At 36.5% G+C, this 15,895-nt stretch overlaps 1 protein-coding gene across 2 annotated transcripts in view; it reads left to right on the top strand.

Moving 5' to 3' along the window:
* SCP2 (sterol carrier protein 2) overlaps window positions 1-15,895 on the top strand; it is a 163,093-nt gene that overhangs the window by 53,971 nt on the left and 93,227 nt on the right. For both annotated transcript variants that reach the window (XM_027108508.1, XM_027108509.1), the window contains 4 exons: window positions 7,531-7,594; window positions 12,279-12,365; window positions 13,530-13,680; window positions 14,775-14,922. In XM_027108508.1, the coding sequence (XP_026964309.1) occupies window positions 7,531-7,594; window positions 12,279-12,365; window positions 13,530-13,680; window positions 14,775-14,922 (450 nt within the window). The remainder of the gene's footprint in view (window positions 1-7,530; window positions 7,595-12,278; window positions 12,366-13,529; window positions 13,681-14,774; window positions 14,923-15,895) is intronic.

Here is a 15,895-nt window from a genome sequence, read left to right as displayed (position 1 = left end):
GGATCCAACATTATAGCAGTCTCTCTCAGCTTCAGGTGTGGTTAGCATACCGTTGAATTTTCTTTATTTTAAAAAAAAATAAATTTATTTATTTATTTATGGCTGCGTTGGGTCTTTGTTGCTGCATGCAGGCTTTCTCTAGTTTTGATGAGCAGGGGCTACTCTTACCCTTTAATTTTCTAATCCAATTTTTGGTAGAAATATTAACCAGAGCATGGCTGAGGTTAGAGGTTAGCAATAGAGACTTTGCTCTAGGTTAATACTTTGATCAGTGCCTGTCATTGATCAGTGCCTGTGTGTTCTGTTGACTCTTAAGATGCTCCATGACGTGGGTCAGTTAAGTTGGAAAATGCTTCATACTTTAACTCCCTTTTGGACAATCATAATACACATGCAATAGTAAAGGAAAGTCTCTAAATGCTCTGCCATAAAGAAATTTATTTAACTTTGTTTAAGCCAGTATTGTGTAAACCTGACAGAAGAACCCTCATTTTTATAGTAACACCAAAAAAACCCCGAAAAACAAAAGGGAAAAAAACCCACACTACGGTATTTCCCTGTCTTGTCCCAAAAGATGGCCTGAAAAATTTTGTCTGTTGTCTTGCTGATACTAGATACTATGTTTCATTTGATCTACTAGCCAATACAATAAAAAAAGATAATTAATTTGGGTGGATTGGTTCAAGATGGCAGAGTAGAAGGACGTGTGCTCACTCCCTCTTGCGAGAGTACTGGAATTACAGCTGACTGCTGAATGATCATCGACAGGAAGACACTGGAAATCACCAAAAAAGGTACCCCACATCCAAAGACAAAGGAGAAGCCGCAATGAGAGGGTAGGAGGGGTGCAATCACAATAAAATCAAATCCCATAACCACTGTGTGGGTGACTCACAAACTGGAGTACAATTATACACAGAAGTCCACCCACTGGAGTGAATGTTCTGAACCCCACATCAGGCTTCCCGACCTGGGGGTCCGGTAACGAGAGGAGGAATTCCCAGAGAATCAGACTTTGAAGGCTAGTGGGATTTGATTGCAGGACTTCAACAGGACTGGGGGAAACAGAGACTCCACTCTTGGAGGGCACACCCAAAGTAGTGTGTGTACCAGGACCGAAGGGGAAGGAGCAGTGACCCCATAGGAAACTGAATCAGACCCACCTGCTGGTGTTGGAGGGTCTCCTCCAGAGACAGGGTGTAGCTGTGGCTCATGGTAGGGACAGGGACACTGCCAGCAGAAGTTCTGGGAAGTGCTCCTTGGTGTGAGCCCTCCCGGAGTCCGCCATTAGCCCCACCACAGAGCCTGTAGCCTCCACTGCTTGGTTGCCTCAGACCAAACAGCCATCAGGGAGGGAACTCAGCCCCACCCATCAGCAGACAAGTGGATTAAAGTTTTACTGAGCTCCGCCCACCAGAGCAACACCCAGCTCTACCCACCACCAGTCCCTCCCATCAGGAAACTCACACAAGCCTCTTAGATAGCCTCATCCACCAGAGGGCAGACAGCAGAAGCAAGAAGAACTACAATCCTGCAGCCTGTGGAATGAAAACCACATTCACAGAAAGATAGACAAAATGAAAAGGGAGAGGACTATGTGCCAGATAAAGGAACAAGATAAAACCCCAGAAAAACAATTAAATGAAGTGGAGGTAGGCAAACTTCCAGAAAAACAATTCAGAATAATGATAGTGAAGATGATCCAGGACCTCGGAAAAAGAATGGAGGCAAAGATCGAGAAGATGCAAGAAATGTTTAACAAACACCTAAAAGAATTAAAGAACAAACACCTAGAAGAAATAAAGAACAAACAAACAGAGTTGAACAATACAAAAACTGAAATGAAAAATACACTAGAAGGAATCAATAGCAGAATAACTGAGGCAGAAGAAAGGATAAGTGACTTGGAAGACAGAATGGTGGAATTCACTGCTACAGAAAAGAATAAAGAAAAAAGAATTGAAAGAAATGAAGACAGCCTAAGAGTCCTCTGGAACAACATTAAATGCACCAACATTTGCATTATAGGGTTCCCAGAAGGAGAAGACAGAGAGAAAGTACTCGAGAAAATATTTGAAGAGATTATAGTTGAAAATATCCCTAACATGGGAAAGGAAATAGCCACCCCAGTCCAGGGAGCACAGAGAGTCCCAGGCAGGATAAACCCAAGGAGAATTAAAGACAAAAATTAAAGACAAAAAAATTAAAGACAAAAATAAAAATTAAAGACAAAGAAAAATTTTTAACAGCAACAAGGGAAGAACGACAAATAACATGCAAGGGAACTCCCATAAGGTTGACAGCTGATTTCTCAGCAGAAACTACAAGCCAGAAGGGAGTGCCACGATATATTTAAAGTGATGAAAGGGAAGAACCTACAACCAAGATTACTCTACCCAGCAAGGATTGCATTCAGATTTGATGAAGAAATCAAAAGCTTTACAGACAAGCAAAAGCAAAGAGAATTCAGCACCACCAAACCAGCTCTACAACAAATGCTAAAGGAACTTCTCTAAGTGGGAAACAGAAGAGAAGAAAAGGACCTACAAAAACAAACCCAAAACAATTAAGAAAATGGTAATAGGAACTTACATAATGATAATTACCTTAAATGTGAATGGATTAAATGCTCCAACCAAAAGACACAGCCTCGCTGAATGGATACAAAAACAAGATCCATATATATGCTGTCTACAAGAGACCAACTTCAGACCTAGGGACACATACTGACTGAAAGTGAGGGGATGGAAAAAGATATTCCATGCAAATGGAAATCAAGAGAAAGCTGGAGTATCAATACTCACATCAGAATAGACTTTAACATAAAGAATGTTACAAGAGACAAAGAAGGACACTACATAACGATCAAGGGATCAATCCAAGAAGAAGATATAACACTTATAAATATATATGCACCCAACATAGGAGCACCTCAATACTTAAGGTAAATGCTAACAGCTATAAAAGAGGAAACTGACAGTTACACAGTAATAGTAGGGGACTTTAACACCTCACTTAGGACAATGGACAGATCATCCTGACAAAATTAATAAGGAAACACAAGCTTTAAATGATACAATACAGCAGATAGATTTAATTGATATTTATAGGACATTCTATCCGAAAACAGTGGATTACATTTTCTTCTCAAGTTCACACAGAATATTCCCTGGGATAGATCATATCTTGGGTCACAAATCAAGCCTTGGTAAATTTAAGAAAATTGAAATCATATCAAGCATCTTTTCCGACCACAGTGCTATGAGACTAGAAATAAAGTACAGGGGAAAAAATATAAAAAGACACAAGCACATTGAGGCTAAACAATATGTTACTAAATAACCAAGAGATGACTGAAGAAATCAAAGAGGAAATCAAAAAATACCTAGAGACAAATGACAATGAAAATACGACAATCCAAAACCTATGGGATGCAGCAAAAGTAGTTCTAGGAGGAAAGTTTATAGCAATACAATCCTACCTCAAGAAACAAGAAAAATCTCGAAGAAACAATCTAATCTTACACCTCAAGGAACTAGAGGAAGAACAAACAAAACCCAAAGTTAGCAGATGGAAAGAAATCATAAAGATCAGAGCAGAAATAAATGAAATAGAAACAAAGAAAACAATAGCAAAGATCAATAAAACTAAAAGCTGGTTCCTTGAGAAGGTAAACAAAATTGATAAACCTTTAGCCAGACTCATCAAGAAAAAGAGGGAGAGGACTCAAATCGGTAAAATTAGAAATGAAAAAGGAGAAGTTACAACTGACACTGAAGAAATATAAAGCATTATAAGAAACTACTACAGCAACTCTATGCCAATAAAATGGACCACCTGGAAGAAATGGACAAATTCTTAGAAAGGTATAACCTTCTAAGACTGAACAAGGAAGAAACAGAAAATATAAAGAGACCAATCACAAGTAATGAATTTGAAACTGTGGTTAAAAACCTTTGAACAAACAAAAGTCCAGGACCAGATGGCTTCACAGGTGAATTCTATCAAACATTTAGAGAAGAGCTAACACCTATCCTTCTCAAACTCTTCCAAAAAATTGCAGAGGAAGGAACACTCCCAAACTCATGCTATGAGTACTCATGCTATGAGGCCACCATCACCCTGATACCAAAACCAGACAAAGATACTACAAAAAATGAAAATTACAGACCAATATCACTCATGAATATAGATCTAAAAATCCTCAACAAAATACTAGCAAACAGAATGCAACAACACATTAAAAGGATCATACACCATGACCAAGTGGGATTTATCCCAGGGATCCAAGGATTCTTCAATATATGCAAATCAATCAATGTGATACACCATATTAACAAATTGAAGAATAAAAACCATATGATCATCTCAATAGATGCAGAAAAAGCTTTTGACAAAATTCAACACCCGTTTATGATAAAACTCTCCAGAAATGGGGCATAGAGGGAACCTACCTCAACATAATAAGGGGCATATACAGCAGACCCACAGCAAACATCATTCTCAATGGTGAAAAACTGAAAGCATTTCTTCTAAGATGAGGAACAAAACAAGGATGTCCACTCTTGCCACTATTATTCAACATAGTTTTGGAAGTCCTAGCCATGGCAATTAAAGAAGAAAAAGAAATAAAAGGTATACAGATTGGAAAAGAAGAAGTAAAACTGTCACTGTTTGCAGATGATATGATACTACACATAGATAATCCTAAAGATGCTACCAGAAAACTACTAGAGCTAATCAATGAATTTGGTAAAGTTGCAGGATACAATAATTAATGCACAGAAATATCTTGCATTCCTATACACTAACAACGAAGATCAGAAAGAGAAAGTAAGGAAACAATCCCATTCACCATTGCAACAAAAGAATAAAATACCTAGGAATAAACATACCTAAGGAGGTAAAAGACCTGTACTCAGAAACTGTAAGACAGTGATGAAAGAAATTAAAGGTGACACAAACAGATGGAGAGATATATCATGTTCTTGGATTGGAAGAATCAATATTGTGAAAATGACTATACTACCCAAAGCAATGTACAGATTCAATGCAACCCTATCAAATTACCAATGGCATTTTTATAGAACTAGAAAAAAAATCTTAACATTTGTATGGAGACACATAAGACCCCGAATAGCCAAAGGAAACTTGAGGGAAAAAAACAGAGCTGGAAGAATCAGACTCCCTGACCTCAGACTATACTACAAAGCTACAGTAATCAAGACAATATGGTGCTGGCACAAAAACAGAAATATAGATCAATGGAACAGGATAGAAAGCCCAGAGATAAATCCACACACCTATGGTCAACTAAACTATGACAAAAGAGGCAAGGATATACAATGGAGTTAAGACAGCCTCTCCAATAAGTGGTGTTGGGAAGACTGGACAGCTACATGTAAAAAATGAAATTAGATCACTCCCTAACACCACACTCAAAAATAACTCAAAATGAATTAAAGACCTAAATGTAAGACCGGACACTATAAAACTCTTAGAGGATAACATAGGAAGAACACTCTTTGACATAAATCATAGCAAGATCTTTTTTGACTCACCTCCTAGAGTAATGGAAATAAAAACAAAAATAAACAAATGGGACCTAATGAAACTTCAAAGCTTTTGCACAGCAAAGGAAACTATAAACGAGACAAAAAGACAGTCCTCAGAATGGGAGAAAATATTTGCAAACGAATCAATGGACAAAGGATTAATCTCCAAAATATATAAACATCTCATGCAACTCAGTATTTAAAAAAAAACAACCCAGTTGAAAAATGGGTAGAAGACCTAAATAGATTTCTCCAAAGAAGACATACAGATGTCCAAGAGGCACATGAAAAGCTGCTCAACATCACTAATTATTAGAGAAAGGCACCTCAATACTACAATGAGGTACCACCTCACACCCATTAGAATGGACATCATCAGAAAATCTACAAGCAACAAATGCTGGAGAGGGTGTGGAGAAAAGGGAACTGTCTTGCTCTGTTGGTGAGAATGTAAGTTGATACAGCCACTATGGAGAACAGTATGGAGTTTCCTTAAAAAACTAACAATAGAATTACCGTATGACCCAGCAATCCCACTACTGCGCATATACCTGGAGAAAACCATAATTCAAAAAGACACATGCACTCTAGTGTTCACTGCAGCATTATTTGCAATAGCCAGGTCATGGAAGCAACCTAAATGCCCATCGACAGGCAAATGGATAAAGAAGATGTGGTACATATATACCATGGAATATTACTCAACCATAAAAAGGAACGAAAATGGGTCATTTGTAGAGACGTGGATGGACCTAGTGAGTGTCATACAGAGTAGACACTCTGTATGTAAGTAAGTCAGAAAGAGAAAAACAAATATCGTATATTAATGCATATATGTGAAATCTAGAAAAGTGGTACAGATGAACTGGTTTGCAAGGCAGAAATAGAGACACAGTTGTAGAGAACAAATGTATGGACACCATGGGGGGAAAGTGGGGGATGGGGGTGGTGCTGGGATGAATTGGGAGATTGGGATTGACATATATGCACGAATATGTATAAAATAGGTAACTAATAAGAACCTGCTGTATAAAAAAATTAAAATTCAAAAAAAAGATATGAATTTGATTTGGCTTGTTCTTACTGGACCCGTTCTGACTGCCTCTGGATCAGTCACTTACTCTTATTGGTATGAGATCACTAGTGTGGTCTCTACCTTTTTCCATTTTTATTAGAATTGAGAGAAGATTTGTTCAATTATATGTATGTCATTTCTGTTCTGAAGATCACCCTCCTTGACAGAAAAGGTAGAGATAAAACAGAAATGGGGACTCTCCACTTTATTGTGCTGTGTATTAACTTAATATTATCAGCTCCGATCAGTGCACTTTTTCATTCCTTGGTCTTTCTAGTTCCAAAGGAGGATTCAAAACCTATTTTATTCTGTTTCATCTTCTTAAAAATAATAAACAAGACTTTTACAAATTTTACTTCATTAATGTGCTTGCTTTTATTTTCCGACACTACTCTTTGAACTTTCTGTTAAAGAATTTAAAAAGTATACACTTTTCTTGTTAGACTAACTCTTCTGAAGACCTTTCTGCCTTATCATAAGGCAAAAGAAGTTCAGGCCCTAGAGGTTTGAATTGTAAAATTCACTTCGTCCAGGGATGTTGGGATGTTTTGGCAGACTCCTTGAAGTATTGCTGGCAGTGCTTTCCTGCCTTATAACCACTGTGGTCCTAGGCTATATTTTCTGGGTTTTGAAAGTAGACCCTAGTTGTACTAGGTTGAATAGGCCAGTTTGAACTATTTTCATATCATATGCTTATTTGTTGAATCAATTCATGAAATACACCCCAGTTTAATTATAAAGAAATGTTTATGTGAGGGATCAGTGTTGAAGTTTCCAATACTGGTATCTATGCATGGGAAAATGTGGAAATATTAGAACGATACTGAGTATCATGGCAACATTTGTTAACAAGCAACAGGAAAGCATTAACTCCCTAATAGAAGTTTGCTTTCTCTACAGGAACAAAACTTGAACACTTTGCAAAAATTGGATGGAAAAATCATAAACATTCAGTTAATAACCCGTAAGTATTTCAGAGATATGAAATAGTGAGAATCTGGGTTATCCTGCTATGTAATATGCAACTTTATACTTGAAAAGCAAATGTAAGACCTCAAAGATGTTAACTAGAATGTTTTTCTTCTTATGAAAGGCTTGTGCCCAAGTAAACTTTTGACTACTTTTCAGTTTAGGTTTTGGTCTATTTATATTTAAAATGCCATTTAAGCTTAGTTGCTCTTTTAAGAAAGAATGTGAATGGCTAGCGTTAAAAGATGTAATTGGTCATAGGTTCTAACTCTAGTAAATTAAGTTTATTATAATAATTTTAATTGGAAATAACCAGGCCCCATTTTAAACCATTTTTTAAAACTTTTCTTAGTTTGTTGTGATCAATTAAAATGTCTGTAAAACACGTATTAGTGGTTGTTTTAATTACTTTATATTAAATTATTTGCATTTTAATTATGTTAGTGTCATTAACTCTTACTCTGATAGAATAATATGGTTATTTATATCCTAAAAAATAGTCTGAAGTAAAATTACATCATATGTATTACTGATAATTAATCTTTGAATCCATAGTGCCTAGTGCAATGCATGGCTCATAGCATGTACTTAATGGTTGCTGAATAAAATTGGTTCACTGGGAAATGAATTAGTGCCACACAAGTAGAATCTCTACAAAAGCAAACCACTAGGCAATAACAGAATAGTAGCTAACTTTATTAAATGCCAACTCTGTGTCACTGTGCTAGGTGCTTTTATGTACATTTTCATTTAATTCTCTCAAGGACCCTATAAGGTAGTTATTTTTATTCTTATTTTATAGATGATGAAAATAAGGACTACAGAAATTAGGCAACTTGCTCAGGATCATTCTAAATAGTGGTAAAATAGTGTTTATATTTTTCCTTCTACTAGATTATAAACTCCTTGAGGGCAAGAGCCATCTCTTATCTTTATGTTCTTAATGCTTAGCACAGAGTCTGGAACATAATCAGTGCTCAGTAAATTGTTTCTGAACTATTAAACAAATTTTGCCATGTTTAATAAACATAAAAACATGATAAGGGACATTTTATACCACAAGTGAGTCATTACCACATATTTCTATGCTACTACTTGTTCTCCTCATTCTTCTGATTTTGAATTGATATTTGAATTCAGGGTATACCTAATTAACAAATAATATCTACTCCCATGCCCTAAATTTAGTGGTATTTTGTGAAAGATCTAAGGGTATTGTGGAAGCTTTGGTTAATTCCCTTGCTTATATAATAAAATAGAAATTCCTTCATATGAGATAACAAGCCTGTTATAATTTGGCCTCGTTCTACCTTGCTGGTCTTATTTCCTGCCACTTCCCTGGTTATTCTCAATCTCATCTCTCACAAGATTACTTGGTATTTCTTAAGTGTATTATACTGTGCTTGTTTCTGTGTTTTTAGTTATGCTGTTAACTCTCCCTGGAATATCCTTCTGCCCTTCTTTTGTTTGGCAAGTATCTACTTACTCATCAAGTCTCAACCCAAATATCATTGCTTCTCTTAGTACCTTCTTAAATAGGCATAATTATTTTTTCTCATGAGCTTCATTGTACTGTCTGTATATGTCTGTTACAACATATCACACTGTATCATACTTATTTATAAATCTTTCTCCTCTGATGATGATGATCCTTGAGCAGAGATTATGTCTCATCTTTATATCTTCAGTACCTAGTAGGGTATTGGAACATAGTATATGCTCAATAGAACTTTGCTGTTACTGAATAGTAGTTAGGATAAGCAGTCTTAAGCCCATAAATATGGTCTAGAGCTGATTTCTTTGTCCTTAGAACTTGGAGGACCATTAAACATCCTTGTGATTTCCTGAAACTAGTAAGGAACTGTACCAACATATTGAGGAGTTGACAGTATGCAGTTTCCTGGCTTTGAGGCTCCAAAGAGCAGCTCTTGACCTTCCCCAGAGAAGCAAAACTTCCAAGTCTTTCTTTTACTTAACTCCCTGCCTAACCAGGTACTCATTTATCCACTCATTACAGTATTCTTCTAAAGGATTTTCATTCACTCAGCTATTATGTATTCAGTAGCCTACTATGTGCAAGACGCTGGTAAAGCTACTAGTGATATAGCAGTGAACAAGATGGGTAAATTCCTTGTCCTCATGGATCTTCTGCTATGTATTATAAGTTCTCAATTATGTTGAATAGGCAAATGTTATTTCTGAATGTCAGCTTCATCATTTAAAACTCACTGAAACAACCAAGAATAGCCTTCTAGGTTTGGCTCAAATTTCAGATGCTAACTTCTTACACTAGGTTTTGCTTGACTAGTGAAGAAAGATAATGCTGTGTTTGCTGACCAGTCATTAGAGATAACCTGTTACATATTTCTAGGAAGGTTGAGTTAAGAACCTTCTCAAGTGCTTCCTCACAGATTATAAGAATACCTAAAGGCAGTGAGAATCTGTGATCAGTAGTATAAGATTAGGGATAGCTTCTGCCACTTGAGCCTTCAGACCTGTGTCTATAACTCTCCCTCCTTACTATCTCTTGAATTCATTACTTCTTTCCATCTTTTTTTTTTTTTTAATTTTATTTTTTGGCTGCACTGCACGGCATGTGGGATCTTAGTTCCCTGACCAGGGATCGAACCCACGCCCCCTGCATTGGAAGCATGGAGTCTTAACCACTGGACCTCCAGGGAAGTCCCGCTTCTCTCCATCTTTTACTTCCAATTCCCTATTTTAGGCCCTTATCATTTCTTGCCTTAATTATTGCCTCAATCTCTTAGTTGGTTTACTTGCTTTTGGTAATGCCTTTTTAGTGTCCCTTTTCCATACCACAGCTTTCTTGCTGAAATACAAATCTGGTCATGTCACTCCCAGCTTAATATCCTTTAGTAGTTCCTAATTGTTTTCAGTATAATGTAAACACCGTATACTGGCCTTTCATGATCTGATCCTTGTTCATGTCTCCTGCCCCCTCTTCTTCATCTTGCCTCCATATTCCTTCCCAGATGTCACGCTCTAGCTTCAATAAACTGTTTCACCTCAAGAGGCTTTGCATGTGCTGACCCTTTTGCCAGGAATTCTCTACCTCCTATTTCCTCTTATTTGCCTAACCTCAGAGAGGAAGCCCCCTTTGGTATCTGGGTTTGATGTGTATCCTGTTGGTCCCATGGCACCCTGTATAACATTTCTGTCATGGCATTTATCATACTAGAATGGTGTATTTATTGCTGTGGATTCAGACTGAGTGCCTTGAGGGTAGGGACTATGTCCATGTCCCCACTGTCTAGTACAGGATCTGGCTTAAATAAAGCATGTTTTTGAAAGTTGGTGATGGTCAAAGTTAGCTTCAGAAGCAAAGGTGCAGACAGTAGTATGCAGATCTAAGTTACATGGGCTGGATTTCTAAACACTGGAATTGCTTAATTTCCATACCAGTTGAAGTTTGCTTTTAGAAACTCCCTTATTGTATCTATTTGTGCTGCTGTCTTTCCAGAGCAATTTCTAAAACCATCTGATTATATTGTTAGAGGCACCAAAGGGGATGAAAATAAGTTTCTTCTTGGCAGTGATGAGAAAGGAAATGTGTTTTGAAGAATGCAGATATTTTATTATAGGTTTTATACATTTATTTAAGAATGCCATTAGCTTTCATTAAATGTAGTTGTATAATATTATCACCACAAAAGTCGGCTGAATTGCAAGTCATTTAATTTTGCTTTTAAGGAACTAATATTTTTGTAATTCTTCAGGAAAAAAAAAGGTATTTTATTTTAACCTGCAACTGGTTTGACACCAACTGCGTGTACTGCAATTTAATTCTGGTACCTGCCACCCAGAGTTAATGCAGACTCTATGAATTAAGACTTCACAAGACTGCTGTCACTTTAGATGCCAGATGAAGTAGGATCCCCAGGCCACCTGCACTTCTGACCAACTGGCTATAAATTCAGTGGTTCCCATGATCCTCTCATGTTTGATAATTCACTAGAATGACTCACAGAACTCAGGAAAGTACTGTACTTACTGAGGAACAGCCAAATGAAGAGGCACATAGGATAATGACTGGGAAGGTTCCTAGTGCAGAGCTTCCATGCCCTCTTCCCATGGAGTCAGGGCACAACACCCTCCTGTGAAGGTACTCGGCAACCAGGTGGCTTCACCAAGCTTCAGTTTCTAAAGTTTTTATTGGGGCTTCATTATACAGGCATATTCAATTAAATCATTGGCCACTAGATCTCTAGGTCCCCCTCTTCTCCCTAGGGGTCAAACTGGTTCAATAGTCCCAATCTTGTATTCGCATGGTTGATCTTTCTGGTGACCAGACCCCTGGCTCATCCCTCCCTTATCCCCCAGCTAACAAGGGGACCACCACAAGTCACCTAATTAGCATAACAAAGACACTTCTATTACTCAGGAAATTCCAAGGGTTTTAGAATCTCCATGCCAGGAACCCAGGACAAAAATTAGACAAAAGTTTTTTTATACAACATGATATTTTGGAGTTAGGAATTTTAATAATTCAATTCAAATGACTTATTTATTGTAGATTGAAATGGTTTATTGAAAACCTATCTTTCGTTTGTGAAAAGAGTATTTATGTGTTATTCTCTCTTTAACTTCTGGACCAGAACATCTTCAACAAAAATTGTGATTGCTACCTCACATTCTGTAACTACTTATTTTATATTTAGGTATTCCCAGTTCCAAAAGGAGTACAGTTTAGATGAAGTGATGGCATCTCAAAAAATTTTTGATTTTTTGACTATCTTACAATGTTGGTAAGAAAAACACATTTTAATATTTAATAGAAGTACTGTGCCTTCTCCCCACCCCGCCCCCCCATCCCTTGGGTAGACTGTAGGCTCTGTATCTGGGTATATCTATATCTGTATCTGCTTTTATAGAACTCCTACCAAGTATAGTCCTTACCCTGGAGTGAGCACCCTTGCTTCCTATTCCTGTCTAGACACAGATTGTCTTTTCTCTTGGAAAATTACATATTTTACTTCCTTTTCTCATGACTTCCAGCTACTCTGTTTTAATAGTATTTATTCATTTAAATGTGGCTTGGGAGGCCAGTGGAGTCCAAAGGTTTTTCCCTTGACCATTTTGTTTTCTCTGCTGTGTATTTCTACTGTAGGAAATTTTACTCAATCATACTAACTACGAGTAAAGGTAAAACAAGAAAAAAAATCAAAGCTCTAATAATGATAGTAACTCTGTCTTGAAAATTGCTTGACAATATCTGTCTCCTGGAAGACTGAGTTAGTATTGCATAGCTCCTAGCTGTGCCTAACTCTCACCTGGATGTGTCCTGGAGTTACTGTCTGGGATGCAAGTGAACAAGTGACGTCCATTTTTATCTGTAGCAGTATGAGTGTCTGCCCATTTTTAAAGTACAGCTCAACTCACAGAAGGCTTCTTGTGTCTGCTGCCTTCCTTCACAGCTGCTCTAAGGAAAAGGTCTATTTTGAGGAGATCTCAAGAGTCTTAACCAAACCATGGGCTTTCTGGTATCTCCTGTTCCATCCTTTCCCAGTTTCCAAAAGGATTCCAAGACTGATTATTTGGGAGATAGCAAAGTTGGAGCTAGTTAGGCCTATAGTAGAATCTTTATTAGCTCAGGAATAACCTTGTGGACTCCTCAGAAGTCACCAGAAAATACCTTATGTATTTGCAGAGGCAAATCTGGGATTCTTTGCAATAAGAACTTTTTGGGAGAGACCTTTAGAGACCAAGCAGTGACTGATAGCATTTAAATTCTTGTTAGAAGTTCAGTCTTCAGGTGTGAAGCATGTATAATTTTTAACTGCAGATATTACAAAGACAGTCCAGTGACCAGCAAGCATACACCCAGCCTTTCCACACTGAAAGAACTCCTAGACTGAAATCCTAAGACCGAGGTGAACCACGTATAAATAACTATTTTCACCTCCTCTTAGTCCCACTTCAGATGGTGCTGCAGCGGCAATTTTGGCTAGTGAAGCGTTTGTACAGAAGCACGGCCTGAAATCCAAAGCTGTGGAAATTTTGGCTCAAGAGATGGTGACTGATATGCCAAGCACGTTTGAAGAAAAAAGCATTATTAAAATGGTGTGTCTGAGATTCTGTTTTATTAATCAGTCAAGGGATTTCTTTTTCAAAATTTCAAGGTGACATCATGTCATCAGCTCTGAACGTTATTTACTTGAAAAAAATTGGTCTAGAAAATTTAATATTATAATCCATCCTTAAGAATCTGTTAAGGGAAAATAACTGATAAGAACATATGCATGCACTTTTAACTAACTAGTGTGCTGTTTTTAAAAATTTTGAGTTGCCTAAATATGCCCAGAACTCCAGTCTTACAGAGTTAAGGGAAAAACAAAGATATTTTCAGGAACTTTTTTGCACTTTAAAAATCACTGATTGAAGATTGAGTACAAAATGGAGGAAGTAAAAAAGATAAGAATTCTGACCTGAGTTAGTTGAATATTTGAAGATACATACATATATACACATATAAAAATTGCATTATGTACACACACATATATAAATAAGCATATGGTTTATGTTAGAGTTTACAAAATGATTTTACAACAATGCTTTGAATTTTAAAATGTTTCTGTAACTTGCCCAAGATCACACAAGCTAGGGTGTGGCAGAGGTGAAACTTATACTCAGGTTTTCTGATTGTAGTACATTTTCCATCACATCACAGTTTTATTCCTTGGAAAAGAGGTGAGTTTGCATGTTATTATCTGAGACCAAAGGGGTGTTAATAGCATGAATATTGGAAAAATGGTTTGAATCCTATATGATCTTCTAAAAGAAGATTGTTTATTTTCATATAGAAATTCACCCATATTTTTCAGTGTATCTGAATCATAATGATCTCTTGATAAATCTCTTCAACCTATCTACCACAACTATATATTGTGGTTTGATAGAGTTTTTGTAACTTTGCACAGGATATGGCATGAGGAATTGTAAGTCCTTTTTATAGTACAAAATGTAATGTATATGTTCATTCTCCCTCCTGGATATTCTTTTATTTGGACTTTCTGTGTAATACAGAATTAACTAAGATTTCAATATTTATGGTCAGTTCTCAACTGTTAAGGTTATACATATTAATCTCTTATAAGCCTATATAAAAGTCCCAGTTTTGATGCCCTTAATTTATTTATATATGGTTTTGGTTTTAGGTTGGCTTTGATATGAGTAAAGAAGCTGCCAGAAAGTGCTATGAGAAATCTGGCCTGAGACCAAGTGATATTGATGTAATAGAACTTCATGATTGCTTTTCCACCAATGAACTTCTTACTTATGAGGCACTGGGACTCTGTCCAGAAGGTAATATCTTTGATGAGATGCAGATTAACTTACTACATGTCACTGAGAACATTTCACTTTCATCATAAAACAAAACAATTCACTAATTGCCTTTCCCTCCATGTTGACTCTGCCACACTGTGCAAAGCGAATGGAAGCTATCCTGATCTTGGACTTTTAGAACATGTAGTCTTGGACAGTACCAAATGAGATGACAAAGTATACAAATAATTTGTTTTATGTAAATCAGGGGTACTTGTAATGCACTGTTAAGTAAAAAAAAAAAAAGGATAAAAAAAATCACATATGTAATTCCAGCTATTTCAAACTGTGTTTGAATAAAGACCTGAAGAAAGGAAAATGGAAAGACTAGTTGGTGGGATCTGGAGGATTTTTTTTTTTCCTTTTTGTTTTTAAAGTGGTTGTACCATTTTCCATTACTATTAGCAGTATGTGAGATTTCAGTTGTTTCACATTCTCATCAACACTTGATGTGGTCAGTTTTTAAATTTCAGCCATTCAAAAGAGTATATAGTGGTGTTTTATTTTAGTTTTATTATGCATGTCCCTCATGAATAGTGATGTTGAGCATCTTTTCTTGTGCTTGTTGGTCATTCATATATCTTTTGTGAAGTGTCTGTTCAGACCTTTTGCCCTTTGATTATTGGGTTACTTGTCTTTATTGTGTTGTAACATTTATATAAATGTATATTCTGGATGCAAGTAATTTGTCTGATATATGTGGGCTGTGAATGTTTTCTCCCAGTCTGTGGCTTACCTTTTTGTTTTATTAATAGTGTCTTTTGAAGGACAAATTAAAAATTTTTTGATTATCAATTACATATTTTCTTATCAATTTTTTTAATGGTTCAGGCCTTTTACATTCCAAGAAACTTGCCTACTGCAAGGTTGTAAAGATTTTCTTCTATTTTTATTCTAGGAGTTCTGTAGTTTTAGATTTTACATTTAAGTACGTGATCTATTTTGAGTCAAG

Source organism: Aethalodelphis obliquidens, unplaced genomic scaffold (genome assembly GCF_003676395.1).
Source record: "Aethalodelphis obliquidens isolate GAN/ISIS:26980383/991018 unplaced genomic scaffold, ASM367639v1 scaffold9, whole genome shotgun sequence".
In the NCBI taxonomy this organism is placed as follows: Eukaryota; Metazoa; Chordata; class Mammalia; order Artiodactyla; family Delphinidae; genus Aethalodelphis; species Aethalodelphis obliquidens.
The sequence above is the reverse complement of the archived record's forward strand: the minus strand, read 5'-3'. Positions and strand labels throughout refer to the sequence as shown.